This window comes from Falco punctatus (assembly GCF_963210335.1).
Source record: "Falco punctatus genome assembly, chromosome: 3".
Classification (NCBI taxonomy): domain Eukaryota; kingdom Metazoa; phylum Chordata; class Aves; order Falconiformes; family Falconidae; genus Falco; species Falco punctatus.
Genome location: NC_137582.1, coordinates 62,724,198 through 62,752,155, shown reverse-complemented (window position 1 = coordinate 62,752,155; position 27,958 = coordinate 62,724,198). Strand labels below are relative to the sequence as shown.

Genomic DNA, 27,958 nt, shown 5'->3' with positions numbered 1-27,958 from the left:
CAACGCTGCCCTCGCCAAACCCTGCGTGACCTCCGGTGTCGCCCGCCGTTCGCGAGGCGGTCTCCTAGGGGCTTGCTTCTGGAGGCGATCGCAGGGGGCCGCTGCGCGCCACCCCGCCGCGTTTCCGCCATGAAGACGGCAGGCCCGGCCGCGGTTTGCCTGTCCGACACGCTCCGGTTCTCGTACGTGCGGACAGCGGGGCCCGGCCCGTCCCCGCTGAGCCGGGCCGGGCCGGAGCGCCCATCCACCGGCTGCGGCCCGCCCGGGCCCTGCCCTTGCAGTGACACCGGGGCGGCAGGCGGCTACTCACGGCCCCGCGCCCGAAGCCGCCCCTCGGCCGGCGAAGCCCCCGGCCCGGCAGGGACCCTCGGCTACCTGCGTGCGGCCCCCGCGCCCTCTGCCTAGCCCCCCCGCCCCGTGACGTCACCCCAGGTGCTTCCCGCCTCCCCGCGGGCGTGGTCTGGCCAACGCTCAGTGGGCGGGGCCGCGGCGCGCGCATGCGCCCGGCACGGGCGCCCGCGGGACCCGTTGCGAGCGTATGTGCGCGCGCGGCGGCGGCGGCAGGGCGGAGCGCGCTCGGCGCTCCCGTGCGGTGGGCAGCGCGCGCGGGGCCGGGAGCGTGCCGGCCCCCGGACAGGCTCTCGCTCTGGCCGCCGCCATGTCCGCTACCATCGAGCAGGAGTTCCAGGAGATAGACGCCACTAACGACTGGCAGGCGCGTTATCTGGTGAGCCAGGGGGGTCTCCCCGGCGCCGCCCCGGCAGGGGGGCTGGGGGAAGGGCGGGGAGCGGGCACCGCGCTGTCAGCGCCCGCTGCCGGCGCGCGCCGCCTCGGCGGGGAGCGGAAGTCGCTGGGCCACGGCTCGCCTTCAGGTGCACGCAGCGACACTGCGGGCGGGCGCCGCGCATGCTCCCGGGGGCGGCCGCTGCTCCGCCCCGGGCGGGTAGCGGGGGAGGGGGGGGGTGGCGCGCAGGCGCTGTGCAGCGCGCTGCCGGGCGGCGGGGGGCTGCCGGCGCATTGCGTCTGCGCGGGCCCGGGGCTCGGGCGCCTCGGCCGGGCGCTGGTGGCGGGGCGCGGTGGCGGCTGGGGCTCTGAGGGCTTGGCGGGGCGGCCCGGTCAGATCCCGGCGAGGGTGTTTCCCCCGCGGTCTCCAGGTGGAGCGGGAAGCGGTACCTGGTGGTACCGGTGCGGCCGAGGCTCGCCGTCGTCCCGGGTTCGCGGCTCTGGCGCTGAGGCCGCAGCGCAGCGGCTCCGCAGGCGCCCGCTCGGCCTCGGCGCGCGCCGTTCCCGCCGCCCGCACCTGCCCGGCGCGTGGCCGCCGCCGGGAAGCGCCTGCTGCCCCGCGTGCTCTAGGAACAGCGGGCTCGCTAGCTTGCAGCAGTAGTCTTTGGTTCGGGTCCGTAACGCTGACTTTATGTTTAAGCTTGCAGTACTAGAGCAGTTATTTGAGCCGGTATGTATTTTACAGTGCCCGTTCACAAATGAGGAAAAAGAACCCCAAATTAAAGTTCTCTTTACTAACTTAAGCTGTGCTTTTTCTGTTAATACTCCCCCCCCCCCCCCCCCCCCGCTCTACATGTATTTCGAATACACTGTCTTTACACATGTATTATGGAACTGAGCTGTCGTTTGAATTTAACAGGGAATAACAGAAATATGCTTTTATCTCGTTATCTTAGCACAGTTTAAGGGAAGATTTCTGCAACTGGTATTTTTATGAGGTAAAAAAGTACACACACTTTACATGTGGTATATCCAGACTGAGCAAATTAGCTTTCCCAAGTAATTTTGATATTGCTTAGTTGTTCTTGGAGAAGTAAACTGAAGAGAAAATTAAGCTCTGTTAAAATTTGTGTGTGGATTTCCTAATTTTACTACAGCTATGCCATAAAATATTTTTAATAAGGTGCTTTGTATTAGAATCTTTTGTTTCCCTGATTTTGTAGATTTTGCAGACTCAGGATTTTTTCAGGGTACTTAACACATTTGTTTTATGTTGAAACCAGAGAATACAAATCTGCTTTAAAGTGCAGAAGTAGCAAGTGATGGTTTTAAATAGTACACACTTGTAGAAAATACTCTGAATTGCTGATACTTGTTTTCACACTGAGTTTTTGTTTCCGAAGGTATTTTTCTATTATAGTGTTGTATAAGAAACATAACATGTTTGTCCTGAGAATATTAAGTTTCTCTGAAGGAGAAAAAAGTTGCGTATTAGGGTTTTTTTATTTCTTGCTGGGACCAGTTGTTATATTTACTCTTCAGTTCCATGAATTTGCCAAGACTTGTGGTAGAATCCTGTGAAGCTTGGATTATTTATATTGACTGCCAGAGCTCTTATCCAATCTGAGTTAATGACTGAATAAATGATACTGATTTTTCACTTTTTCCTTTTCCAATGCAAATTTTTCTTGTATAATATACCTTATGTTAGATCTAGCATCTGGTTTGTTTCTCCAGTTTGTGATGGCTGAATCATACATAGGAAAACCTGATTTTAGAACTAGTCATTAAGCTTCCTTAGGTTTAATACTTTTAGCAAGCCCCCCCCCCTCCCATCACTGTAGTAGTGTTTCTAGCTGTTTTATTGTTTTTGACCAAATTACAGGTCTGTTTCTGTGCACAGAGGATGCCAGTGCTTTTTTTTTTTTAAAAAAAAAAAGTCTGTCGTATCCAGTTATGGAGTAATACATAATTTACATTTCATGGAAACTCGGTTGTGAATGCCTCACAGATACATTTATTCAGTGAGCACATGGCTGCTCCCAAAGCTTGTAAGCCACATAAACTAGAGAAGAAGACCGAATTCCAGTGTGCTGTATCAAAACAAAAACCCTGATTGTTTAAAAGATAAGATATTTTCATACAAATATGTAGAGCATTGGTGCTTGACAGTTGCTATTCCACATTGTGGTTCAGTTTCTTTACAGGTTCGCGCTGCACTTAAGTAATGTCACACACCAGATACTAAAAAATGGAGCTTCCTTACGTATGTTAAATTGCCACCAGAGTCTTTTTTGGCTCTGTTAATTGTCTGGGAATATATAGGCTATTTATGAAGTTTGAGAAGACAAAGAAGATAGTGGAAACATAGAAAAAGACCAAAGAATGCTTGGTTATAAAGAGAGCTTTAAATGTTCTTTGGGACATAATGATCACATGTAGCAAAAGGTGAAATCAAAGCAAAATATTGTTAATTCTGTATTGTACAACATGCCTGCTGAGGTGGCATCATTGCAGAGATGTAGAGGGAATAGTTCAGTTTGTTGGAGGCTGCTTGTCAACAGCTTTTTAGCTGTGTTTTCAGTTGTCTACATAACGTAAATCTGTATATATTAGTGAAGTTCTGGAAAAGATACACTCAGAGGCAAAAGAGTAAAAACTGAACATTCAGAGTACATGAACAGTATAGTATACTCTTTAAAATAGTGTGTAAACAAGTATGTTTGAGTATCTTCTAAGTGCAGATTATTGGAATGGAAGTTTTGTATTAATGCCTGTGAAGAAGCAGGCTGTGATATCACATTGATATTTTGAGTTTAGAATTGTTCCTTCATACTACTGGGTCATTTTTAACTACAGCTATCTGGGTTGAACTGTCAAACCACCAAGAATAATCTTGTGGCTGTTAACAGCAGCCATAAAATCATTAACTAGGTACCTTTGTGGGCATTTATGCTGCTGGTTGGTGTAAAGGAGCTAGCAGTGTACTGACTGCTATTAGTTCTGTCTGTCTGAGTCTCTTATTACTGTGGGAGGTAATGTGCACGTCTGAGGTAAACTGCAAACATAATAAATATCTGGGGTTTTTCCCTGCCTTTGATCCTGCTACGTAAGTTCCTTACCAAACTGTATTTATGTTAGTTTGGTGGTGTTAGCCAAGTGTGGGAAGATCTAAATGGCAACAGCTTGGCCATGAATGAGACACACATTGTCTGCGTGAAAATACCACTAGCTGTAGTGAAGGTCAGTTTAAAAATGTTAATTACTAATAACCTGCATTAATTAATAAGTTTGAAAGTCTTAAAATAGGGTGTGTATAACACTAACCTTAATCACCTTGCTGGCTATAAGTGACTTGCGTTTTTTGTCTTTTAAAGGAAATTCGGCATAAATCCAGTGACTACCCTCACAGAGTTGCAAAATACCCAGAAAACAGAAATCGAAACAGATACAGAGATGTTAGTCCATGTAAGTATCTTTTTATGTAAATACAGTGGTAAACTTTGTAGACCTTTTACTTACCCAGCTTACTTTTAAACACCATAGCTAATCATGGTTATTGTAGGTTTTGTATTTTGTTTATTTCTGTAGACAGGTATCCTATGATAAATATGTTTTTCATAACACATATGCAAACGTATATAACAGAAGGGAGAAGAGCCTGTGGTTTAAACTCATTGTGCTGGATGGTGAATGAGAGATGATTGCAAATCATTGTTATTGGTATGTAGGGAAGTGTTTGTGAGCTGCAAAGTAAAATATTAAACATTTTTCCTTATAAGGAAATTATTTGTTTAATATTGCTTTGTCATTAAGAAAATCAACATCTACTGAGCACAGAAGCTAAGTTAATAAGCTTTGACTGAAAGTTTCCTTTTGGGCTAAGTGATTCTGCACATTTGTAAGACTGGGTAAATGCCTCTTGATTTGTACTGTTGCTTTAAGAAATACTTGAGATTTTGTTATTTTTGTCTGTTCGGAAGAATGTATGCATGAAGTTGTTCTCAATGTGAGTAGATACAGTAAGAAGTGCTTTGTACAGCTTAACTGCCATAAAATGGTCTTTATGACATAATGATATTACATCTTGGGTGAAGACAACTTTCTTGTTTTTTACCAGCTTCTTTGCTACTGCGGTGTTGTGCACTTGTTTTCAATAGCATTTACTGTAGAAACTGTAATCCAAAATTGCTATAAAAAGGTGTGAGCAAAAGATTACCAATATATAGTTAGAGCTGGAGAAAGCTATCATAAGTCACTTTCAAAAGGACTAGGAGAAGAAATGAGTGCAGCCTTAATTTTTCTACAAAATACTGATGTTGCAACTGGTTAAATGTTTGTGTGTTCTTTAGTATGGAGTTTCCCAGAACACCAAAGGCTCGTAAAAGCCTTCTTGTTACTGGATGTAGAATTTCTGAAGGGTTGCAATTGTATTTGGGCTTTTTGTTTGACAGCTTAATCTGAATACCTATTGTAAAATTTGGAGAAGTGCTGAACTCCTTGTTTCCAGTTGAAGGTTGTGGTAGCAGCATGTGCATAGCACTTCTCAAAATTACACAGAAAGGGTCTCAGATTGAGTCATGCTGATCAGATGCAGCACTGCGCGCTACTCATCAGACTGCTGCTAGAACGCTAATGTGCACAGCGTGTCAACTCCAAGTGGATCCAGTCTGGCTTGATACTGAATCTCAATACTGCACTCTGATGAAACTGAACTTAAAAGAGTTCAATGCACAGCCTCTTGGCTGCATCTGCATGGCATTCTCCAGTGTGGTCTGTTTAAGAAGGTATCTCAAGTTAGTCAAGGCTTCCTGACTAACGCTGTATGCTCAGTAAAGGGAGATAGGCCTCTGCTGGGCCTTTGTTGATATGTGCAGAGGTGTGTAGGTGTCCCAGGTTTGCTGTCCTGTTACAGCACAGCATTAGCATCTTAGCAGTGGTAAAGTAGATTGGGTTTTATTTACTTCCTGTTTCATACCAAAGTTGGGATGGGGGTTGTAAGGAGAGAAGGCAGGAGACTGGATTTGAGCCCACAAGGCCCAAGTTCTGTTCCTTGGTCCAATATCCTATACAACTCCTGTGGCAGAAGCTATAACTATGCGTTTGCCGCTTATTCCATCCATGGAATTCCATCAGTTTCTTAGTCAGTGACTGCTACAAAGAGAACAGCAGCATACCTTCAACATATTTGTGGGTTTTCTTTCTTTTTGAAAGGAGTGTTTCTAAAAAAAAATAATAAAACCCCATTGTGTTATTTAAGTAGCATCTAAAAATGCCTGCAATAGTGTCTTAGAGGTATGACTTGTATCCATCTCTTGTAGCTTTCCGGAGCTCAAGAGTTTCCTGAATCATGGCACAACTTTTCCAGTAGTGAAGAGCATCAAACACCTCTGCCTTGGTCATGGCAAAGCCTGCTTCTGAAATGCTTGTTTAGCCAGGAGGAAATTAGTTATGTGATTGTATAAATCCCTGGACCCTGTGCAAGAGCAGAGGCAGATAAAACCTAGTCTTGGAAGCAGTTGTTGGGCATAGGAAGGGCTAAGGTCATTATGTGCTAGTTGACACGACTTAGAACATGATGGCTGGGCTAAGATGGTGAACTTTGAGGCATGTCTCTGTTTTTAGTATTTATGAATTATGGATTTAGTATTTATGAAAGAAAGAAGGTTTGAATTGGTCCACCAAGATGGCCTGCAGAACTGGGCACTAAAAGCAGGACTGTATGAGGCAAACAGAACAAAACACTGTCTGAACTAATTTCCATTGAATTTTACATCTTTGTGTGTTCAAATATGACTCATAATTGTTGGTGAGAGTTGGGAGGACAAAGAGACCTGGAAGGGACTATATGATAAATAACATTGCAAAATAACAGTACCTAAATTTCAAAGCAGCTGCAGTAAAAGTTATGCAGTTTGGTCACTGGGGTGAAGAAATGTAATCATGGTGCATGTGTGCAAGGAGCTGGCATTGCAGAAATGCAGTAGAACTCAGTCTCATGCAATCTTAACAACTCGGTCCTTCACCAATTTTACTGCTCTTTAACTGCTACTTAAACATACTGTAAGATACAATTTGATGAAAATGCTGTAGTTCTGCGTAGCAGTGAGAAAATGGTTTGTTAAACTAGATAGTGGCCAAGCCAGTCTAAAATCTGAGGTGGTATGTCTGCAAGAGGAAATGCAAAGATTATTCTGTCTTACAGAAATATGTCAATTACAAGTGCCGGAAAAAATGTTTTGGGTTGGTTTGCCCCATTTCAGCCGTAATACCCAAGATAGGTATGCTGAAACCACTTGTGTCCAACATGTGGATTTTTAGCTAGAAGTTGATTTCTGTTAGCTGGAAAAGACTAATCATCTTTGCCCATTACAGTTGAGTTTCACATTGTCTCCGGTTTCATAAATATTTTTGTTAGTGTTCAGTTTTGTTGGCTAAAGAGCTATGGTATGTATAAGTTCGGTTGGGTAAAAGCCCTCAAGAGTTACTGCCTAGCCAAAAAAAATAGCAGTCCTGCAGTTTGGTATTAGTCTAGAATATGGAGAGGAATATTTTGGCTATGTAGTACTATTGAAACAGGAAGTTAATCTGAAATAGGTTTGGTTTGACAACCAGTCATTTCCTGACAGATGGAACCATTTCTCAGAAAACATTGTTGAGAGGAAAATAACTCGTGAGGTTATTATTCCTTATTGATAACTTCAATGACACTCTTAAGATTTCTGTTATTACTTACCTTCTTAATCTTATCCTTAGTTGATATCAGGGGAGTCTAGTGTCTCAGATTGACTGTAAACACCTTTAGAGATCTGCTTACTGTGTTCCCAGATTTAGAGGCAAGAAGGAAATCCCCTCAGCAAAATTGCAGGATTTTTCTTTTTCCTTTTGCTTTTGGAGGGTAGATGGGGGGGGTTGCAGTTTTATCTTTAGCCTGCCTTTGTCATGTGGTGTGTAGCCCAGAATCTTGGGCCACCTGAACATTTTCACCTGATAGAAGGCGGTGTTGCTGTTGGATGATCTTGAGAGGTAGTGATTTCTCTTGTCTTCCTGTGACCTTTAGTAGACTTTGTGTTGGACCTTTCAACCATAGGCTTACAGTTGACCTAGAGTGTATGTTAGGGAGAAAGGAACATGAAGAGTATTGTTCTTTACAGGGAACAGAGTTGGAGCAGATGTGGATGGCTTTGCAAATATTGTTGATTAATTGTCACTGCAAAAATGTTCCCTTTCTGTCCTGTGTTTCAAGTGTATGTGCTGAGAACAAGGAGATGTTCTGTCCAAAATAAACCTACTGCACTTCTCGTTGTCCATGTTAGAAGCTGACGTTGATACTTAATGATGACGTTATCTAATGATTCTATAAAACATCTTGTTACCAGAAACATGGTATAAATAAACTCAGTGTGCTGTTTTTGGAGATACTTCTTTCTTTGGTGTTGGGGAGGAGGGGAGTTTTATAGCACACACTGATCTAAAATGTATCTTAAGGTTTTTTTCAGTCCTTTAAAGTATAAGGAATCTGTGCAGTAGTTAAGTGTGTATTTCAGTATGAATACATTTCAGTTAGGAGCTAGGCCATGACTGATACAATGGCATTCATTGCTTACAACTGGTGACAGGGTGGGGAAAAGTCACTTTGCTTTCTTGTGCCATAGGCTACCTCTGAAATTTGAGATTTGTAAATGTGGTGACAGAGTATGTGAATAATTTAGCAGCTCAGATAGGCTAGATTGGGATTAGTGAAATGAAGGGGATTTGCTGGTAAGTGGGAAAGGGTCATACTGGGTCATTGGGATGGCTTATGGCTACATGTTTTATTTATTACTTTCTTTAATCCACTAGGTAGCATTTCACTCTCCTTTGTTAATAGTTCTATATTTGTGGAGCCAGAGACATTTATTGAATGAAAGACAATTTTTCAATTATACAGTAGTTTCACTTCTAGAAGCACCGTTATTTTCAAGTCACCTTTCATTAACTAACTGCAAGAACTGTATAATGTAAAGTGCCAGACGTTTTGTATCTTGGTTTTAACTGGATAGGTAACTTTCTTTTTAGCAGGGAGTGGGCAAATTGATGTGTAATGTGAAGTCTTGGCCTTATTTGAGACACAGGGAATGTTTTCAGTGATACCTGTGGGACAGGGTTTCATTTAAGTGGGTAGTAAGAGTTCACTTATCTCAGACAGAGTCGTTCTGACAGTAGTTTTCTTAGTGCAGGAAGCCAGAATGAGAAGCATTTTTAAGATTTCCACTTCCTTTTCAGGCTGCATGGTTTGTTGAAATAGGGGAATTGGCACCTCAGAGAACGAGTACTAGATTTTAGCTGTTCTGGGCATGGCAACATTTAAGATAAAGATTTAAGATAGGTTAATCATTCATATAAATCTGAAGTACTTTGTAACTGGAAGTGATTTACATATGGGAAACACGTTACAGCTAACTCACTGTCAAAAGTTGGCTTGCTTCATTTTAATTCAGAAGAGCAAGCTAAAACTTGAATGAGGTTTCTAGGTCATTGCGTCCTTTAGGAACGTTTTCCCTTGAAAGATGGGAAATCAATATATTCTAGTGGCTTTCTTTGTCCTGTGGCATGTATGCCTCTGTGTATATGTAGGATCGACTCTTGTTTTAGTTGGGGAGGAGAAGGGAGGCTCTCTGTGCATAGAACTAGTTGTTAAAAGGGGCTTTAAAAAAAAAAAAAAACGAACACTTTCAGAATTTAATTTGTCCTGTGTACAAAGCAGAATTTATAAGAAGGAAAAAATAAGGTGGAAAACGTGTGTAAGGATTACAGTAGGAAGCCTCATTAGAGCCTCTGCAGTTATCTCCTCTTGGCAGCAATACAGCAGCTGCTGCTGGGTGATTAAACTGTTAACAGTGCTTGCTTATGTCATCTTTCCGAGAACACTAGTACCGGTATGTGTGATTTACTATAACAAGATCTTAAGGTTTTCCTGTTGGCAAATGACATGTAATATTTACAAAGGTCTTGGTTTCTCTCCAGTAGAAACATTTCAGATAAAGTGATACATGAAAGGAAAAAGTAACGCTTTCCTGTCTGGACAAAATAGTACAAGGAGATACATTTTACTTTAAAATGCAAGTGTCTTCATTTTACTGTGTCTTGGCTTTGATAATACTTTTTTCTTCATGCAGATGTATCATAAATTGTTTTAAGGCTCCTGAAAGTCAGGATGGTGTTGCCTTACAGCTGGAATGCTAATGAAAACAGACAAAACCAGTAACTTTCTCATACTTCGATATTAAAAATAGGTTTCCAGCATATTTCTGTACTCTGCACATTTGTATGTGACTGCATATAAAAGCTAGCAGCTAAAGGAGGTAGGATAACAACCCCAAATCTCAGCCCTTCAGAAAAAAAACCCCACCAAACCAACCCAAAACCCCCCAAATTTTCTGTTGACTTCTTTCCTTGAATCCAGTAAGATCCCCTTTGACAGTTGTGAATAGCAGATAGATGAGGGAAAGTATAAAAGCAGATAAAACCTAGTAAATGTACTTTATCCAGGTTTCCAAACACATAGAAAGTATTTATAAAATCATATGAACAGTCTATAGAACAAGGGTCTTATTTAGTAACTATTTTTTCATTCCTGTCAGCTTTTTGCCTATCTGGGGCCATATTCATGGATCTCTTAGATAAGCCTTGTGCTGTATAGACTGGCTGTGATAAAGAGATTTAATCTCAGTTCAACTAGGACAGCTGCACTGAGTGGGGTACTTGGTAGTTGCTCATGTCAAAACCCATGGATTTTGTGCATTTCCCAAAATTTTGTTTGTCAAAAGGAAGTTAGCTTTTTGGTGCAGGGATGGGAGAGGCAAAAGCGGAGTAATACTCTAACAGGAGCTGTGCTATAAGTCTGCATCCCAAATTAGTTTTGTGGGTTTGACCAGGTGAATGTAGGTTAAAAACGGGCACTGCACTGTAATTCACTCTCGGCTCTGTCAGTTTCTTTATGGAATCTCGTCCATCTCTTTTTCAAATGTGTTGGAAGTCTCTTAAATTCATTTTAGTTTGCTATTTATTTACTGTTCTCATAAATAACCCATCTAGGCAGCTGAGCTTCGGGGGGTTTTGCAGTCAGTTGAATCTCATTTCTTGGCATGCAGTTGGGTACAAATTTTAAACTAAAAATGCTGTTTGTTTAATGCAGTTCTAATTAATGTGAACAAGTCTGATTACCTAAATGTCTCCTAGAGGGTGATAAATCAGATACTAAGTTTCTAGGAATAGCCAGGGTGACCTTTTATTATGCAGTGTTTTAGTAGGACAGTCTGGTAATCTTTCTCATGCTAATGTTAGAATTTCAACGGGAGTCCTTTGCTTGCCTCTGCCGTAAATAGGGGAATCTTCTGTCTTGCCTGTGTAATCGTGAGAGACTGAAAATGTGTAATTAGATTCGGCTTCCTTTAATTGGAAGATTTGTTAAATAGGTACATGTGCCCCTTCTTTAGTATTTTTAACTTGTATAGTATTAAATAATAAATTACAGGGAAATTAAATTGATTAAAGCTTGGTTTGAGTTATTACAAGTAGGGTTTTTTTGTGTGGTTTTTTTAATTGTTTTTTTCTTGTTGTGTGAGTTTAACTTCATGATTCTACCTCAACCTGTGAAATCTCAGTTCACCAAAAATCTTGGAATTCTGAACTTAAAGGAAACCATGCAGCGGAGTGATCTGGTGTGATAGGACAGCGTGCTGCCTGGTGTGGGTTGTGGTGCTGTTCTGTTAAGGAAATGCAACTGTTGAGGGATGGCTGTGAGCATCTTTTGGCATGTGTGGGAGGGTTGTTTTGTTTGGTTGTTTTTTAAAGAAAACTGGGTATTCCAGTTTTCTCAGTAGCTTCTATTAATAGCTGAAATTAATGAAATCGAAAATTCTATTAATAGCTGAAATTACTCTGATGGACTGCTGAGGGGAGAATGAGACAGGCAGTTCCCAAAGTTACTTGAGAAATTAGTTTAATGTATGTTTGTAGGTTACTATTTGTTTAGTGTTGCAGAATTTATTTCTAATTGCTTGTCAGACCTAAACTTGCCTGTTAGAACATGGATGGATGCATCATTAATCCTTAATTTTCTTTAAATTTTAGATGATCATAGTCGTGTAAAATTGCAGAACACTGAGAATGACTATATCAATGCCAGCCTTGTGGTCATAGAAGAAGCCCAGAGGTACTATATTTTAACACAGGTAAGTACTACCAATTACTAGGTTATTATAGGAATTGAGAATGTCGGGGAGGGGAGATTTATAAAGTTGTAATTTATATTTGGATGGTTCCTTCTCCCTGTGAATTACATGTATCACATACTAACTGCCTGTTTATTTTAGTTTTGAGCACATTATTTCATATTTTAATAAAAAGCTAAAGGGAATATTTGAATATGAAAAATTTACTGCATATGAAGTTTTTCAAGTATTTCTTGCTCTTTTCTTCAGTTGTTTAGGAAATGCATTGCAACAATATTTCTACCCCTTACTTCATCTTGCACCTTCTGAGCAGTAGCTTTTCTTCTCACAGCACAATAGTGTTGATGCCCAAACTGAAACATCCCTTCCCTGAGCTCTTACTGTTCTGTTGTTTGTGGGTTTTTTTGTTTATTTGTTTTTTCAAACATCACCACCCCCCCACCCCCCAGCAACAACTTTCAGGTGCGGGAATGATCTGTGGAGTTGGTTACTTTCTAACCTGCCATTTCTGTTATTCTATTAATAATTTGTGTAAACTTTTTCAGAGGACAGTGACCAATTAACTGTGTTCAAACTGCTTTGCCTATATATTTTAACACCCGTTTTTCTTCTTCAATACACAGGGTCCACTGCCTAATACATGTTGTCATTTTTGGCTAATGGTATGGCAACAACAAACCAAAGCAGTTGTCATGCTGAACAGAATTGTTGAAAAAGAATCGGTAAGTAATATTAGGCCTGAAGTTGTAAAGTAAGCCACATAATAGTAATACAGTTGAACAATGTTTGATTGTTACATTAAAAGAACTAACAGACTTCCTCACTGGTATACAGTGTAACATGTGTTTAATATAATATTGAAGTGATGGAGCTAAGACAAAATTCAGTTTGGTGAAAACAGCATCTGATAAATATACATCCAGAAAGGTGACAGTAACATCCTGAGAAAGGAGCATGTACAGACAGAAATAAGGTGTAATAGAAGCAGTGTAAGATGCTCTAGAACGAAATGGAAGATGGGAGGACAAGTTTGGTTTAAAGTATCTTTGGATTATTTCTGCTAAATCTATGAGAGTAATATATTTGTTATATAGTGATCTTAGCTGTTTGTAACAGTGAAGACAAGCTGCTTCCCAGCAACTGTCAAACTGATGTAGTTATTTTTGATTCTTTAAAGCTGGTGGTATACGTGCATGCAAGAATACAGGAATCTTCTGTTCTGTAGTTTTTCTGCTAATGTGCCTAAAACAACTGGATTCTAGTTATAAATGCATGTCATTTGAGGTTTATGGCTTTTCCTCAGAGTAGCTTTGTGAGTGAAAAAAAGGAGTTGACTAGTCCATTAAAAAGTCACTTACTTTATTACGCAGAAATTTTCCTACAGAAAGTTGGAGTGCAGGGCAAGAGGAATAAAGGACAAGGGACAGTTTTGCATTGCTTTGTTAGTTTGTTCTTTTGTTTTGCTAGAATCTGCTAGTATTCAACAAGCCTTGGGAAAACTGGATATTACGTCAGTTATGTAAATGTGCAGGTGTGCATGTCAGAAATGGAGGGGGAAGTGTTGTTGAAACAGCTGAGTAAAGATCTTTTCACTGTAGAGAGCAAGAGTGGGGAAGAGGGGTTAAGAATGTGTCTCAAAACACACTAACCTGGGATGAAAGAAAGTATAAACAGATAAAGCTGGAATGCATAATAGCCATTGTGAAACAGCTGTAACTTGGCTGTAAACACTGTGGACTTGTAATTCCTGAGACCAGCAGCAGGTACTTGAGTCGAGTCTACTGTATTGAATAATGGGGTCTCAGAATCTGTTCATGCAAACCCAAAAATACTAGGATACTTAACCAGATTTTTCTTTTTTCTCTCTCTTCCCGCCTGCCCCCCCCCCTTCTTTTTTTTAAAAAAAATTAATTAGGTGAAGTGTGCTCAATACTGGCCAACAAAGGAAGAAGAAGTTATGACATTCAGTGAAACAGGTTTCCGTGTGAGGCTAGTATCTGAAGACGTCAAATCCTATTACACAGTACATCTACTGCAATTAGAAAATATCAATGTAAGCTTTTCTCAGTCTGTATAGCTCATGTTCCTGGGCTTAAGTATATAATGAAAACTGTTTAGCATATTGTCACTACCGGTTTGATTGAGCTTTTACACTGAAAATTGTAATGCATTTCTGATGATGTTGAATATGTATGTGTGGCATATAAGCAAGTGAGTTAGACCTGAATTAATGTCTACGTTAAAAGAGATGACAGCTTCAGCATTTTTATAGTTATATTTTCCACATGGCAATACCTTAACATATTGAATTGTAATTGCTGGTAGTGGTGATTCTAAGAGGAGCTGTATGAAATACCCTAAAAGGATGAAACTAGGAGCTGAAAATTCTGATTTCTTTTGAATATCAGAAATCAGTCAGTAATTACTGGTTTTTAATGGAATTTTAGTTTTCCATGTAATTCAGTCTAGCTATGTAAGTTTTTTTGGGGAGGGGTGATTACCACCTGTAGATAGGTAACTTTATCTCCTCTTGCTTACCTCCCCTTTTGCTCCACAGGACCAACCATCCTTTTCTCTTAAAAATTAAGCACTTTGACAATTTAATCAAGTTAAGCTCAAAAAAATTGTTCCTGGCCTGAGCTTGGGTTGGAATTTGCTGCTTCTGTTTCAGAGCTGAAGACAGGATTGAAGAGCTTGTCTGTTTGTTCCAGCTATGTCTTGTAAGATATTCTCTCTCCCTATAAACCTTGCCTTATATTAATTGAAAGTGCTAGTATGGCAAGTTTTATTCAAGGTTGTCTTGTCAGTGGATTTGGGAAAGGAAGGCTCGAAGGTGTTTCTTTGCATGTTGTTTTATACAACTAAACATTGATATATTTGGTCAAAAATATTTGAATTTATGCCAGCTGTTACTAGTACGTTGAGATAATGTTTGTTAATTTGAAACATCCCTCATGAGATCAACATGATAAACTTGGCTTGTTCCTTGGTCTATTCAATGTAAGAAGAGCTTTATGAAATTCTGTCCTACTGACCTGAAGAATTTCTGTTTAGTCATTTGTTTATTGACAGCAGAGGCAAGAGAGAAGTAGTGTTTGCAAGCTAGTGCCTGAGAAGGAATAGCTCTCCTTTTTGGAAAGCTGAGGCAAGCTTTCCTAACTACCTAAGAGGCGGCTTCATGGAATTGTCTGGCTGACATTAGTCCCTAATTTTAAACTTCCTATTTCAAAGGATGCAGTTTTCATGATGTGTGTTTGGACATAACATTCGCTGGAAAATGCAGAAATCCCTTGAGGAACAGCACAAAGTATACTGTAGTAGACTTTTGAGTTGAAGCTATTGACCACTTAAATTTCTCGGTGTGCTTTGGACTGGTAATGCGGGCCCATCAGTGCTGTACAGTTTCTTGTATGCCGTGTAAATCAGTTTGACAAATACTTAGCAAACTTGCTGTACTGAATTTTTATTTTCATGCCCTAGCGTTTCTATAAGGCTCCATGAGTGCTAACTCCAAAGATATTTTTTTAAAATATATAAAATTGCTACAAGAAGTAGAACATACTTGGTTAGTCAAACAGAAAAGCTACGTAGTTTCTAGAATAACACTGTGAATGTTGAGTGCAGCCTTCTTTATGAAATTGATAATTATACCATAAAATTTGTAGGAACTGAGTATTCACAGTTAACTTGAAATGTGAGCTTAACCAGTTTTATACAAGTTATTCTGGAGGGAACTTTGGAGGCAGAGTAGTAAGACATTTAGCCACTTGCCGCCTGGAATATAAGATGACTGATGAGCAAAATACACTCTAAATTCTAAGAATACTTAGGAAGTAGTTTCCTTTAAAAAAGAGAACTAGAATTGTCTTTATAATACAACCATTCTGAACTCAAGTAGATTTGTGTTAACTGCAACAAATCTCGACATAAGCAAAATAGGTATGTATGAAGAGTAAAGTGCTTGTTTAATGTTGTTACCAATGAAACAACCTCTGAATAATTGGTTGTTTTTGTTGCTGGAAGTTTTGTTTTCTTTTGTTAAAAAGCAGTTAGAAGTACAGGTGGGATCTGGTGGAGGGGAGCAGTGTTCATTTTTGAGGATTAGATAAAGGCATTTGGTGGTTGGATTTATTTGTATCTGTTCTAGGCAGTCATTTGTTTTTGCTGTTGTGGCTGGTGTAGTTCCGTAAAGCTTTGGAGAGGAGATGGTGTTTATTGGTATCTTTGCAAAAGTTCTGAAAATATTTCTCATGTGCTTAGTCTTGCTGGTGATTATTGTGGAATTTCCTTATTTTTTGCCTGACCCAGGCTGCATTTTAGATTATAGAAATTTGAAGCTGCCTTTCCATCATGGTTCACTGTTTATCTTCCATCTTTTTGTTGGTGTCAATTGTCAGCTCTTTTGAAAGTTGATTGCTGCATTCTGCTGTAATTGCTCAGGTTCAGAACTCTCCTTGAGGAAAGACTGACTGTGAAGGCTTCTGCAAACCGTTGCTTCTGTTGGAAAATAAGGGTAGAAGGAAAATACTGTGCTCATGTTAAAAGTTCGTAATCATCTGTGTGAAGCTATTGCATGTCTGTGCTTCGAAGCAAAATCTTCCAGTGTATTGGAGAAGTGATAGTTAGGTCTTTGAGAGCCTTTTTTTAAGTCTGTTAAATAACCTATTGGATGGGGTTGCTAAGTTTTGTGACAGTATTATGGGAGAATTGTTAGATATTGATAACTAACTTCTGGAAGACTTCACCTTGGGTTGAATATGTATTTTTATATTATCCCTTATTGCTGCATTCAGCTTCTTGTGTCACAAGTTTTAAGTACTTTTTTACTGAAAACCAAAGTTCTCTTTATCTAATTTCTGATGTGGTAACCTGCATAGTCTGGGGAAAGACACAAGGTGACATGTAATGAATGCTTATAAGCAACACCCTGCTAGGTTGGTACAGGGAATTCAGGGAAGCTATGGGAGGGCAAATGAGCACTGGTGCTTGAGGGAAACCAGGGACTGACTGACTGGGTGAGGACACGGAGGAGTGGAAAGGAATTGAAACTGCTGGAGGAACCTTGATTAATGTATCTCAGACTGGGTTCCTAGAAATGAGAACAAAGCAGCTGAAGGAGAGGTCTGTGAAGAAAATATTTGCTGGAGGAGAAAGTACTACAAGAAGTGAACTAGATTTGATGTGCCGCTGGTGTTACGATACTTTAGAGTAAGGACCATTAATAAACCTCAAGTGGAATCTTGAGTCCTCTGCAAACAGCAAATATTTGGAAAAACCCTTTAGCAAAATGGATTCTCAACGTAGTGCTAAGCCTCTGGGTGGCCATTGCTATCAGATTAAGGTGACACAAGACTGCTTAGTGGCCCTTGCTATCTGATCCTGTGGATGAACCAGGAAGAGTCATTGTAGGTCAAGAAGGTAACATTTACTTTGCTGTTAGTTTACAATGTCCAAAATTTTAAATGTGCCAAGAAGATCTTTTGTTTGTAGAGGCAAGCAGTCTAATGGCAGGCAGTGTTCTGGGATCAAGTGGTATCTTTGTATATGGATGTGTATGTAATTCCTATAGTGTTTTGAAGGGATTTACTGAAACATGGCATACACTTGCTTTGTGGGATGTCCTCATATCACTTTGTCAGACTGTGTCAGGGATTAATTTTGGTCTTCATGACCACGGAAAGAAGACCGAGGTGTTGGGAAAGGTGTAGAGGAATGAAGGCAGTGGGTTGGTTAGCATTGATAACATGCAGCTGTGGCCTTGCCTTGAAGGCAGTGGGTTGGTTGACATGGATGATGTGCAGCTGTAGCTCGTTCCTGCTAAGTGGTTAAATAGCCCTGAGGAGTGTGGGAGAGGGGTTGGGTGGAGGAAGAGCAGTGTGGTCTGGCCTCTGGAGGAACAGCAAGGACAGTAGAATCTGACCAATGGTATAAAAACCTTGTTGCAGCCTACTAGTTTGTGCTGCAACAGAAAGGTATTGGTGCCTCACAGTAAAGGAGAACCCAGAGTCACTTGAATGTTAAAGTGTTTTTTGGACTCAGTGGGCATAGCTATTACCATGTTGACTTACAGGATACGCACTAGTTATTAGAAAAATCCCAGAATGTTTGTGAGGATTATTTGGCCCCATTATCTTCATTGCCATTTTGATGTACATTTTGAAGACCATTTTGCCAAGCGTTAGAATGAACAAAGAGAAGGAGTTAAAGTTGATTTAAGATTTTTGAATTTCAGTGCTTAGAATATTGCTCTTACAGCATGCCTTCTCAATTTTATATGATCAAATTACTTGTTAATGTGCTTAAGGCATGGTCATTAAATGCAGGACCACTATGGGGTTGGGTGTATTTTATGGCTTCATATGTTAGACCATTCCGGTCACCATTGAACTATGAAATGAAGGCTTTTATAAGGAATGTGTGAAATTTGACAGACCAATGTTTTTCAGTGTTCACCTGTTTTACTTCACACTGAAGGTGTCAAGTTCCGTTGAGCGTTTTGGTGGTATCTATGTTCATACTCTCAGGTGACTGAGCAAACGAAAGTTGTTCTAAGATTTTTGTACATTTTTTGTTTTGAGTGATTGGATAGTTACTGTAAAAAAATTTATGACAAGGCTTGTTTTGATTAAAGTTAATCTAAGGGCTTCATATTTTTCTGCTCAAGTCCTCATGTGGGTGTCTGCTTGTAACCTGGAGCATGAGTTGTGGTTTGATCATCTTTTGATTGTGCTGTTGGTGTTACCAGCAGTCAGTGGAGAACTGTGCAGTGTGGTGGTCATCTGAGTTTATCCGTTTTAGCTATGTTGCCTATTTAGTAAAAGGTTATCCCAGTAGTCTGTGGAACTTTCACTGGAATGGTTAGGCTCGTTTTCTTTAAAAGTTGCTTGGTCAAGTGTTGTCCCATGATTATTTAAGGATTTTTAAAAAATTTTTTTTTGGTAGCTAGTCTTATGAAATCTTGGAAGAGTATGTTGTGGTTACCATAGAATAAGCTGGGTTTTAGTTATCATGCAGAAATATGTTCCCTGTGTATAACATACATAAAATTTTACATTGCTGCCTGTCTTGAAGTCCAGCTTTTTTTCTTTAGAAGAATATCAAGTTTCCTGGTAATACTTCAAATAAAATTAGTTGTTCTTTAGAATTGAATTTCTTTCTATCAACACTTGTGAATCTTTAGAAAGCCAAACCTTTTCTCACTATGGTCCTGCATCACTTCACATGATAGCTGTGGTGAATGGCTCAGTGACAGGGGAGTTATTTTAGAAAGGGTGGTACAGATACTCACACAAAGACAGTATTTCAGCTGTACAGCTTGACTGCCAAGCGCCACTTGAAAGAGCCATTCTGTTTAGGAGAGAAAATGTGGGAGGCTTGAAATACTCAAATGGGATTTGGCTGTATGATTAGAAGCTGCAAGTTCAAAGAAGACCAGCCAGTTCCGGTGCACTGAAACGGGACTCTGTGGAGAAAGACGAAGGGACTAGGTATTTTTAAAATGAGCTGAAGTGGTGGAAAATTGTGGGATGGATAAAGCTTTTGTACAGTATGGGGAGGAAGAGAAAAGTAAATCTGTGGCTTAGAGCTGGATGAGATGTACAGCAGCACTTTTAATCTCTCCTTTAGAAATACCTGTTTTCAGATTAGTGTGTAAACAAGGTGACACTTGGCCATGTGCTTGAAGCACTACCATGTTTTTTTTAGGAGGAGGATGCTAGTGCTTGTTAACAGCGTGGGCTTTGGAAAAAAGAAAAACCAACCAAAAACCAATAAAAAAGACACAGATCACTTTTTTTTTTTTCCTATAGATAAGGCCATTTTTGCCGCCTTAAGGTATAAGTGAGACTTTCATCTGGAAAGCTATTTAAGAATCTTGAGGGGACAGTTATCAGTTACCACTTCAAAGGATCATCTAGATTCACAAGAAACAACGATAATCTTTGCTTTACCTAGTATGTGTCTTTAGCTCATGTCTTCAGTTTTCCTCCTAATTTTCTTTGTAAATTGGTAAGTTATTTTTCTTAGAAATAGAGGAAATTGCTTAAGAGTGTTATCTTCTTTAAAACTCTATATTTTCTGTATTTCTTATTAAAAACCTATCTCCTTCATGATTTTTAAACAAACAGGTCATTTTAGTTGATTAGTGAGTTAACTCACTAGTTGAAAAACTAGGTACGGTAGACCAGTAAGATCTCAGTTGAAAGTACAAAGTGTTTTTTAATGCTTTGCTTCAGACAAATAAGAAAGGCAAATTCCTGTTCTTTATACAATTTAGGCCTCCCCTCCCGCCCCTCCTTTGAAATCTTACTGTGTACTCATTTTCCCAGTATGTTGGATCACCCTCTGTTGTCCTTGTTGAGCTCTTAGCTAAAAGATAAAATATTCCTGGGAGATAACAATGCATTTGAGAGTGACTTGAGTCATGTAATATCCACAGTTTTCTGTGAAAGTATTGGCAGTCTTGTAGTATCAGGCGTTGAAGGCAAAATGGGAGAGTATTTTTGTGCCTGTGGTAACCATGAATTGGATTATTTTAGTTTCACAGAGGAGTTTCGTTAAGATGTCTCTCATAAGAAGTTGAAACAGACTGAGCAGATGAAGAACAATATAATTTATTTGAATTTCATAGCTGTGTTTTGCTGAAAAAGAAAAATAGCTTCTGTGGAATACATCGATATTTTAAATCTTCTTGTGTTCTGACTTGGAGGGTTATGTAGATTTCACTCTGTGGAAAATGAGATGAAATGGAGGAAGGATAAAAATAACTGAACCTTTCTAAAATTCCCAAGCTAAGTCAGCAATTAAGTTGTCTTAAAATCACTGTGGCAAGGAGTAGCATGTAACAGCAGGTCTGAAGTGAGTCCATAAAATATGATCCAAATTTTCATCAAAGCTTTTTAGATACATGCATACTCTCCTGCTGTCCTTTCAATACTTGCAGTTGATTGGTTGCACTAGGAAAGGCGCTGCATGGTTCTAAAACAACTACATTGTTTTGGAATCATTCTTTCTTAGTTACAAAGAATGAGCATGTCCAGCAGAAGTTTTGCTAGACATTCTGCTGTATGGCCTTTTCTGTAAAGCTTCCTGTTCCTCTCAGTAGTGTGGCTGGTATAAAGGAGATGCTAATACCACATGGTATTAAACTTGCTCTGAGCAAGTGGAGAGTGTTTAAAAGGCTGAGGTTAATTTTTTTTCAGTTGTATTAATGCTAGCAGTCTAGTAATTGCTGTCAGCCTTTAAGCTGCATTAATGGTAGAAAAAGAGTAATAGTTGTGAGGAAGTAGTAAAGCAAACAAAATATAACAGTGGAAGTTTGAGAAGAAGAAAAAAAAGTTGTATGGTAATAATTGCAAAGGGGAAAACTACCAACTTGGATGAAAAACTACTTCAGGTTGCACTGCTGGTTGTCATTCAACATGAAGCAAGTTATTGGTTTGTTTGTCTAAATGGGAAATTTAAAATAGAAAAAAGCTGTTGATTTAGATTGGGGAAATGTGTGCTAACTAAACAAAATTAGAAAACTTGATAGTTGTATTGTTTATTTGTTTTTACTTCCAGAGTGGTGAGTCCAGGATGATCTCTCATTTTCATTATACTACATGGCCAGACTTTGGAGTTCCTGAATCCCCAGCTTCATTCCTGAACTTCCTGTTTAAAGTCAGAGAGTCCGGTTCACTAAGTCCTGAACATGGACCTGCAGTAGTTCACTGCAGTGCGGGGATAGGACGTTCTGGCACGTTTTCATTAGTAGACACTTGTCTTGTTCTGGTAAGTGGTCATTTTCTCCGTCACCCCTTTCCTTCTCCTCCTTCTCCTCACACCCTGCGTCCCTTCCCAATATGGGCTTTTGGGTCAGAAGGCTTTAAAAGCATTTAAGTTAATGACATGCCAGTGAAAACTTTTAATTAAGGCATTATACTCTTTCTTTTTTTTTTTTTTTTTCTTCACACACACACCCCCCCCTCCCGTCACATATTTTGATGGTTTAAAAACACAGCTCTTGAAATACGTTTACAAATTCATCTTGAAGTGCATTACACATTTTCAAAGCTTTCTGGAAAGTAAATAGTAAGCATTCTTTTCCTTTTATATGAGATGTGCTTAGAAAATGTTGAGATTTTTATATTTTTAGTATGAGCTTAAAGTTAGGCTTGGGTATATATATTAAGACAACTGAATACGTAAGTAGTTTTCTCTAAAAATGGAGTATCTTGCAGGTCTGACAGGCTTCTTTTTCTAAGGTTGCAGAAGATTAGTATGTGAACTAGGATGAGAACTCGGGCATGTCCCTGGATCTCCTGCAGTGCATAATGGAGGATGAGATGCACAATTTCCATAGATGTGCAGCTCTCTGGGAGGTGGGACTTGGTAGCCAGTTGCAGTACCACATGAACGAGCAGATTTTTTGCTTACTCGGGGAACTGCATCATCTATAGTTGCTAGTGACTTGGGTGAACTGTAGTGTTAAAATTTAAAATCTTGTTGGATTTTGAAGTTCAGACATGGGCTTTTTCTCTTTGGCTGTGCTTGGTAATAGTGAGAAGTACAGTGCAGGGTTAGTTGAAACCTTTCATTTAAATTGTAAGACAGTTGTCATCTTGTTTAGTTAGGTCCTCTCAACTTATTTTTAATTTTTTCTTCAGTTCTTCTGCATTTTGAAAAATGTGGGTGTATATTTTGATGCAAGTGTACTTTAGCATTAGACAAATTAAAGTGAACATTGCATGTGTAGATCCGTGGTTAAAAATGCCTTGTGACTGCAGTGTGGGGATGTGTGTTCATTGCTTGGCTTACAGATTCTGCTTTAAATAAGGGGATTTCTGCCATGTTCATTCCAAATTGCTGTTCCGTTCAGGAGCAGCAGGAAATACTGATTTATGGTTCTGATTCTTACAGTCCTATTTCAAAGTACAAATACATGCCTGAATAAAATCAAGCAGATCTAAACTCGATTTTAAAACTTGATGTTAGGGTACTGTTCTGTTTGGTTAATACATGATCATTGGTTTGTTCATAATAAGCTTTCCTTAGCTTATTTGCTATTTCCTGTAAAAACAATTTAGAAATAAATTGAGAAGTTAATTTTGTATATAACTAATAGAAATGTAATATGAAGAAATTAATTTTTAGATAAAAATTTACGACTTTATTTTTACTTGTAATTATTTTTTATATGTTATCTCTATCAATAGCAATGACACTTTTGATGTAACTTTCTTTACAGATGGAAAAAAAAGACCCATTTTCTGTAGATATTAAGAAGGTATTGCTGGATATGAGAAAATATCGAATGGGACTTATTCAGACCCCTGATCAACTAAGATTTTCATATATGGCTGTAATAGAAGGAGCAAAATTTATAATGGGAGATTCAACTATACAGGTAAATGTTTAGCTCTGTGTATTTAAACATAAACAGTAGACTGATAAGAGTAGTTAAAAAGGGGCTCCGAGCTACTCTGAAACATGTAACTTTGTGGGGTTTAAATAATTTGCCTTTTTCAGTCGATGCCTAGAAGGTATTAGAGGGTATCTGATCAGCACCTTCTATCAGCTGAACTTCTAATCCTATGTATTTGTCCTCTTTTAGATAAAACATAAAAATAACTTGTCTGTACAAATGTTTAAAACAAGGGGTTAAATCACTGTTTTCAGTACTGAAAAGCAAAAGTAATGCCCAGCATCAGTTTGAAAAGGTAGCAATGATCTTTTTAGGATTTCTTGATCTTTGCTATATATTTTCCTGACAATGGAGTTGCCTCATGCTACAGACCACATTTATTAGTAAAGTTGCCTTTTTTTTTCTTCATATCCTTAAAAATTTGTGTTAGAGTTAGTAGAATCTAGCCAAATATAAGGTGTTTTTGGGGCAAACAAATTACCAGATCTCACTTTTTGATCAGTGTGGCTTGCAGATGTAAGAGTAGCTGCAGCTATTTTAAATGGCTGGGGCTAGGTGCAAGGGGAGGACTGGGAGGAGAGGCTGTGAAACACACTTAATTCTTCTTTCATATGCTAGGGCTTTTTTATTTTGTTGTTTTCTTAAAATCATGAATGAAGCAGATAAGCTAAAACACATTTCCTTTCTTCGGAAGTTCTGGTAGTTGTTCAGTTCTTGTCTTTCACAAATGTTTCTTGACTAGCTATGTAAATAAATAATTTTGCACAACTACTAATGAACACCTAGGTAGTGTGCTGCTACTCCGACACCTGTGCTGTATGCCTAGAAGACTGTATGATTTGTCCTAACACTAACAGCAATTTAGCCTCTTTATTTTCTGGAAGCTGTTTCTGGTGGTATGAAGGTATTCTCTAATAATTTTACTGCTTTCTTTTTTAAAAAGTCATGCTCCAGGCTCTGAGCAGCTCTGGTTCTCACACTTACCCATCTAGAACACCCATCACAGAATTTCTTGTTTCTGGATACAAGGGAGTATTGTCAGCTCAGAGTACTGCTTGTCAAGTTCAAGTGTGTTATTTCTTCATACTAAGCGGATGCTTAAGAAGACTCACTTTTCATTTGTTCTTTTTTTTTTTTTCTTTTGTTATGATTGTTCAGATGATCTTTCTTAAACCAGTGTTTTCTGTAGTGCAGGCAGCTGTCCTAGTGCTTTTTTCCTTGGGCCGCAGTGTCATGTGCAGAAAATCAACTGGCAGTACTTCAACAGGAGTATTTCTCCCTTCAAAGTCAGCTAGCTCTTTTTTTAGCAGTGACGGGATTTCTAGCTGTGGCTGAAAGGGTCATACAGTTGCCTAGGCTGCCCTGAACCCTGCAGAGGCGTGTGGTTGGCGTGGCGCTGTGTGGTGCTGTAGCTGAGACGATTGCTTGCTTCCTTGTTGTACTGTAGCGCTGCACTATTTTAAGTGGGTGAGGTGGTACAAGATTGAAGTTTTCACTGCTGTAAAATTACTTCATAATAAAGGTAATTTTGCTTCAACAGCATAGTAGAATAACTTGCCATCATTCTCAGAATAATCTGTTGAAATGAGTGGTCTCCAGTAAACAAATCTGTGGCTTTGAAAGGACAAAGAAAGCTGAATTCCTTAGATCCATAGATGTGTTTTGCAGGTAGAGAGCAAGAATATTAGTCTTGTACCAAAACTTGGGAATCCAAAAACTGTGGCTGACATTCACCTGATTCTGTCAACTGAACATCTTAACATGCATTTCTGTTATCTCCGTTCATTCCAAAAGGTGATACAGGCTCTATGTCTTAGCTCGCCTACACAGGCATTTTGGTTATGATTTAAAGGACTGTTGCATTTCTCAAATCAAACTTCACTTCTTTGTTTCTTCCAGATACAGTTTCACAAGACACAGTTAGTACTTCAGGTCCTGAGATATCCTCCTTGCCTGTCCTGCTCCAAGTTGTACATTATTTTATCAGTCCTGCCATTCATGTACTCTTGCCATGGATTGTTTAAGCTTAAAATTACCAGTCATTTGAACTATTGTTATGACATGTTTCGAATTCTTGGTGGGAAATTCCTTCTCTTTGACAAGAGTAGTAAAATTGTCTCAGATTTCAGTTCTTCCTGAGTGGTTTTCATGCCAGATGTATTTAGTACTTACCTTAGCCAGCAAGTCTCTTATGGACGCAACCATGTCTTCCAGAGCCCTTTTTCCATGACAGTGAGAGGGAGCTGCAAAGTGGTTTTCCATTTTTTTAGTGGCTCTTTCTCTTTTGGGTTTTTTGTTTAAGACAAAACAATGAAAATACCTGATAGTGAAGTATCTTGTATGTGAAGACTCCCTTTGTGAATTTCGGATCAATACTGGAAGCTCCTCTGCAGTGGAGTGGGTTCATTGTTAAAGCTCATTCTGCCAGCAGTTCATTTATAAGTAATTGGGTTTTTTTGACATCACTCTGAGTCTGATATATAGTTTAGACCAGTAGTCTTTGAATTCATTCCACAGATGAGAATCTAACACTCATTTTGTGAAGTCAATTTTCAGTTCATCTTTCTTATTGTAGATGTTTAAAAGTAACTGATGTTTTTCCCCCAGGGTATTCTATATCTTTATAGACTGGCTGATTTGTGTGAGAAAAGAACTGATAGTGCTTTAGGAGTGATTCTTCCTGTTACCTTTGTAGGGGTTTTTTTTGCATGAAATTTTGTTGCAAGAAATCCTGCAGGCTGTTCATCATTAGGATGGAGATCTAGCAAACCAGTTTTACTTCTGATCTTCTTTTATGTTTTTTTACTTCCATCTCATTTCAGATTACTTCTTAAAGCAAGGTGAATATCGGTTTTATGATGCAGTAGGTCTCTGGGCTGATGGGTAACTGTCCTAATGGTGAACAGTCTGAAGGATTTCAGCACTAGGTGAAGTAGCAGGCTGCAACTTCAGCGTAAATAACCCTAGATTTTTTTTCATTTGCATTGAAAATTTTTCCAGTTCTCTTTTTTTAAAGGCAGTTCTTGCACACAAGGTCCTGCTGTGTTTTGGAGCCATGAAAGGTAACAGCACAGCGTGGGCATGTAGAGAGTAGAGGAGGGAGATAGAAAGTGAAAGACTATGCAAAACAGGTTGCTTCCTCATTGTGGAGCTACTGTGGACAGTACAAACCCCAAAGTTGGTGGCCTCAGACCTTCATGGTAGCATCGTGTATGGAAGTACAGAAAGGGATCATTGTTGGAGAAGGTGCATCTTCACCTAACCTTACTTCTTCATCTAGTTTTTGTTGGGTTTGGGGTTTTTTTGTTCTTGATCTGGTAGTTCCTTTAATCTACTTTTGTGACTCCTCTGTTAGAAGACACCTTGGGCCCAGGGCCTTCAGTGTTAGGGGAATATTTGAAATACGTTCTTCTTGTTCACAGAAACGGTGGAAGGAGCTCTCTAAGGAGGACCAAGCGCCGAGTTCTGAGCAGTCTCCTCCACACCCAACCAAAATAACCACAGAGAAGTACAATGGGAACAGCATAAGCCTGGAGAACAAAGATCAAATGGAGAAAATAAATACTGACCTGTCCACTAAAGTTCAGGATATCGCAGACGGAAACATTGAAAGGTAGGCAAGATGAAGAAAACCATTCAGGAGGCAGGTACTCTCTTGAAAGGCTGAATTACTGTATGCTTTTCTTAGGAAAAGAAAACTTCAAGATCTTCCTTCAGTAGAGGGAAAGGGCAGGTGGTATTTGACTGTCTTAATTATTTAAAAAATACAACTGCAGTAATTCCTTGTGATAAAGTTGTTTAATTGTTTAAAGTGTCAAGAAAAGAAAAATGTCTCTGAAGCAGCCAAATCTCACACTTGAAAGCATTTTCCTACAGACTGTGAGCTCTACTGTGCAGTGTGAATTAGATCCTAAAAGTGCCTAAGATAATTTGATACTGATTTTTAAATACAGTGCTAACTTCTCTTCAGAAAAATATGATACCTCAGAAACACAACATTCTTGTCGCCACTTTCTGTATGGTGATTGAAATTTTGTTGTTGAAGCCGTATGTTACCCTCTACTTCTGTTAAATCTGCTACTCTGAATATATTTCTGTGGTTTAGCTGTGTCACGTGAATTTGCCTTTCTCTGTCAAGTTTCTCTGCCTCTTGAGTTCCTAATGCCTCAGCTGTGAGCTGCTGTGTTGGGAATGGCCATCGGAATTGCTTGAGGCGCTGTGTCACTTGGGCCTGCCCACGTGGAGGTGGCCAAACACGGACCCTTGGCCAGAGACCCAGGAGCCGGGCTGGGTTGTGCCGAGCCGTGCAGCGCACAGGAGGCGGCAGTGCCTGACCCAAAGGGCTGCAGATGAGAAGCAGCAGTTTGATGCAGATAGACCGGAATTCTGAAATAACAGATGGCTTACTGAATGCCCTGATGGGCAGTTTTTGTGTCAGTTACGTGAATTACAAGTCAGCTGTGATAGCATAACAACGCACCACTGATTTTTTAGCCTGTGTCCTTCATCAAGATTTGGCTTACAGCCTGAGTACTGTTAAACCTGCATGCAGACATGAGTAGGTTAGGATCCATACATTAGTGAGGCTAGTGTGAACTCTGCAATGGAGGCACAC

The 27,958-nt window shown here is 39.8% G+C and overlaps 1 protein-coding gene across 2 annotated transcripts in view; it reads left to right on the top strand.

The window, feature by feature from the left end:
* Nucleotides 1-474: 474 nt before the first annotated feature.
* The window catches only part of PTPN2 (protein tyrosine phosphatase non-receptor type 2), a 32,955-nt gene continuing 5,471 nt past the window's right edge, over nucleotides 475-27,958 (top strand). The window contains exons 1-8 of one of the 2 annotated variants that reach the window (XM_080378105.1): nucleotides 475-727; nucleotides 4,101-4,191; nucleotides 11,839-11,939; nucleotides 12,563-12,661; nucleotides 13,855-13,992; nucleotides 21,501-21,710; nucleotides 23,167-23,325; nucleotides 26,766-26,956. In XM_080378105.1, the coding sequence (XP_080234231.1) occupies nucleotides 539-727; nucleotides 4,101-4,191; nucleotides 11,839-11,939; nucleotides 12,563-12,661; nucleotides 13,855-13,992; nucleotides 21,501-21,710; nucleotides 23,167-23,325; nucleotides 26,766-26,956 (1,178 nt within the window). In that variant the 5' untranslated portion in view covers nucleotides 475-538. The remainder of the gene's footprint in view (nucleotides 728-4,100; nucleotides 4,192-11,838; nucleotides 11,940-12,562; nucleotides 12,662-13,854; nucleotides 13,993-21,500; nucleotides 21,711-23,166; nucleotides 23,326-26,765; nucleotides 26,957-27,958) is intronic. The other variant, XM_080378106.1, reaches the window with a different exon arrangement.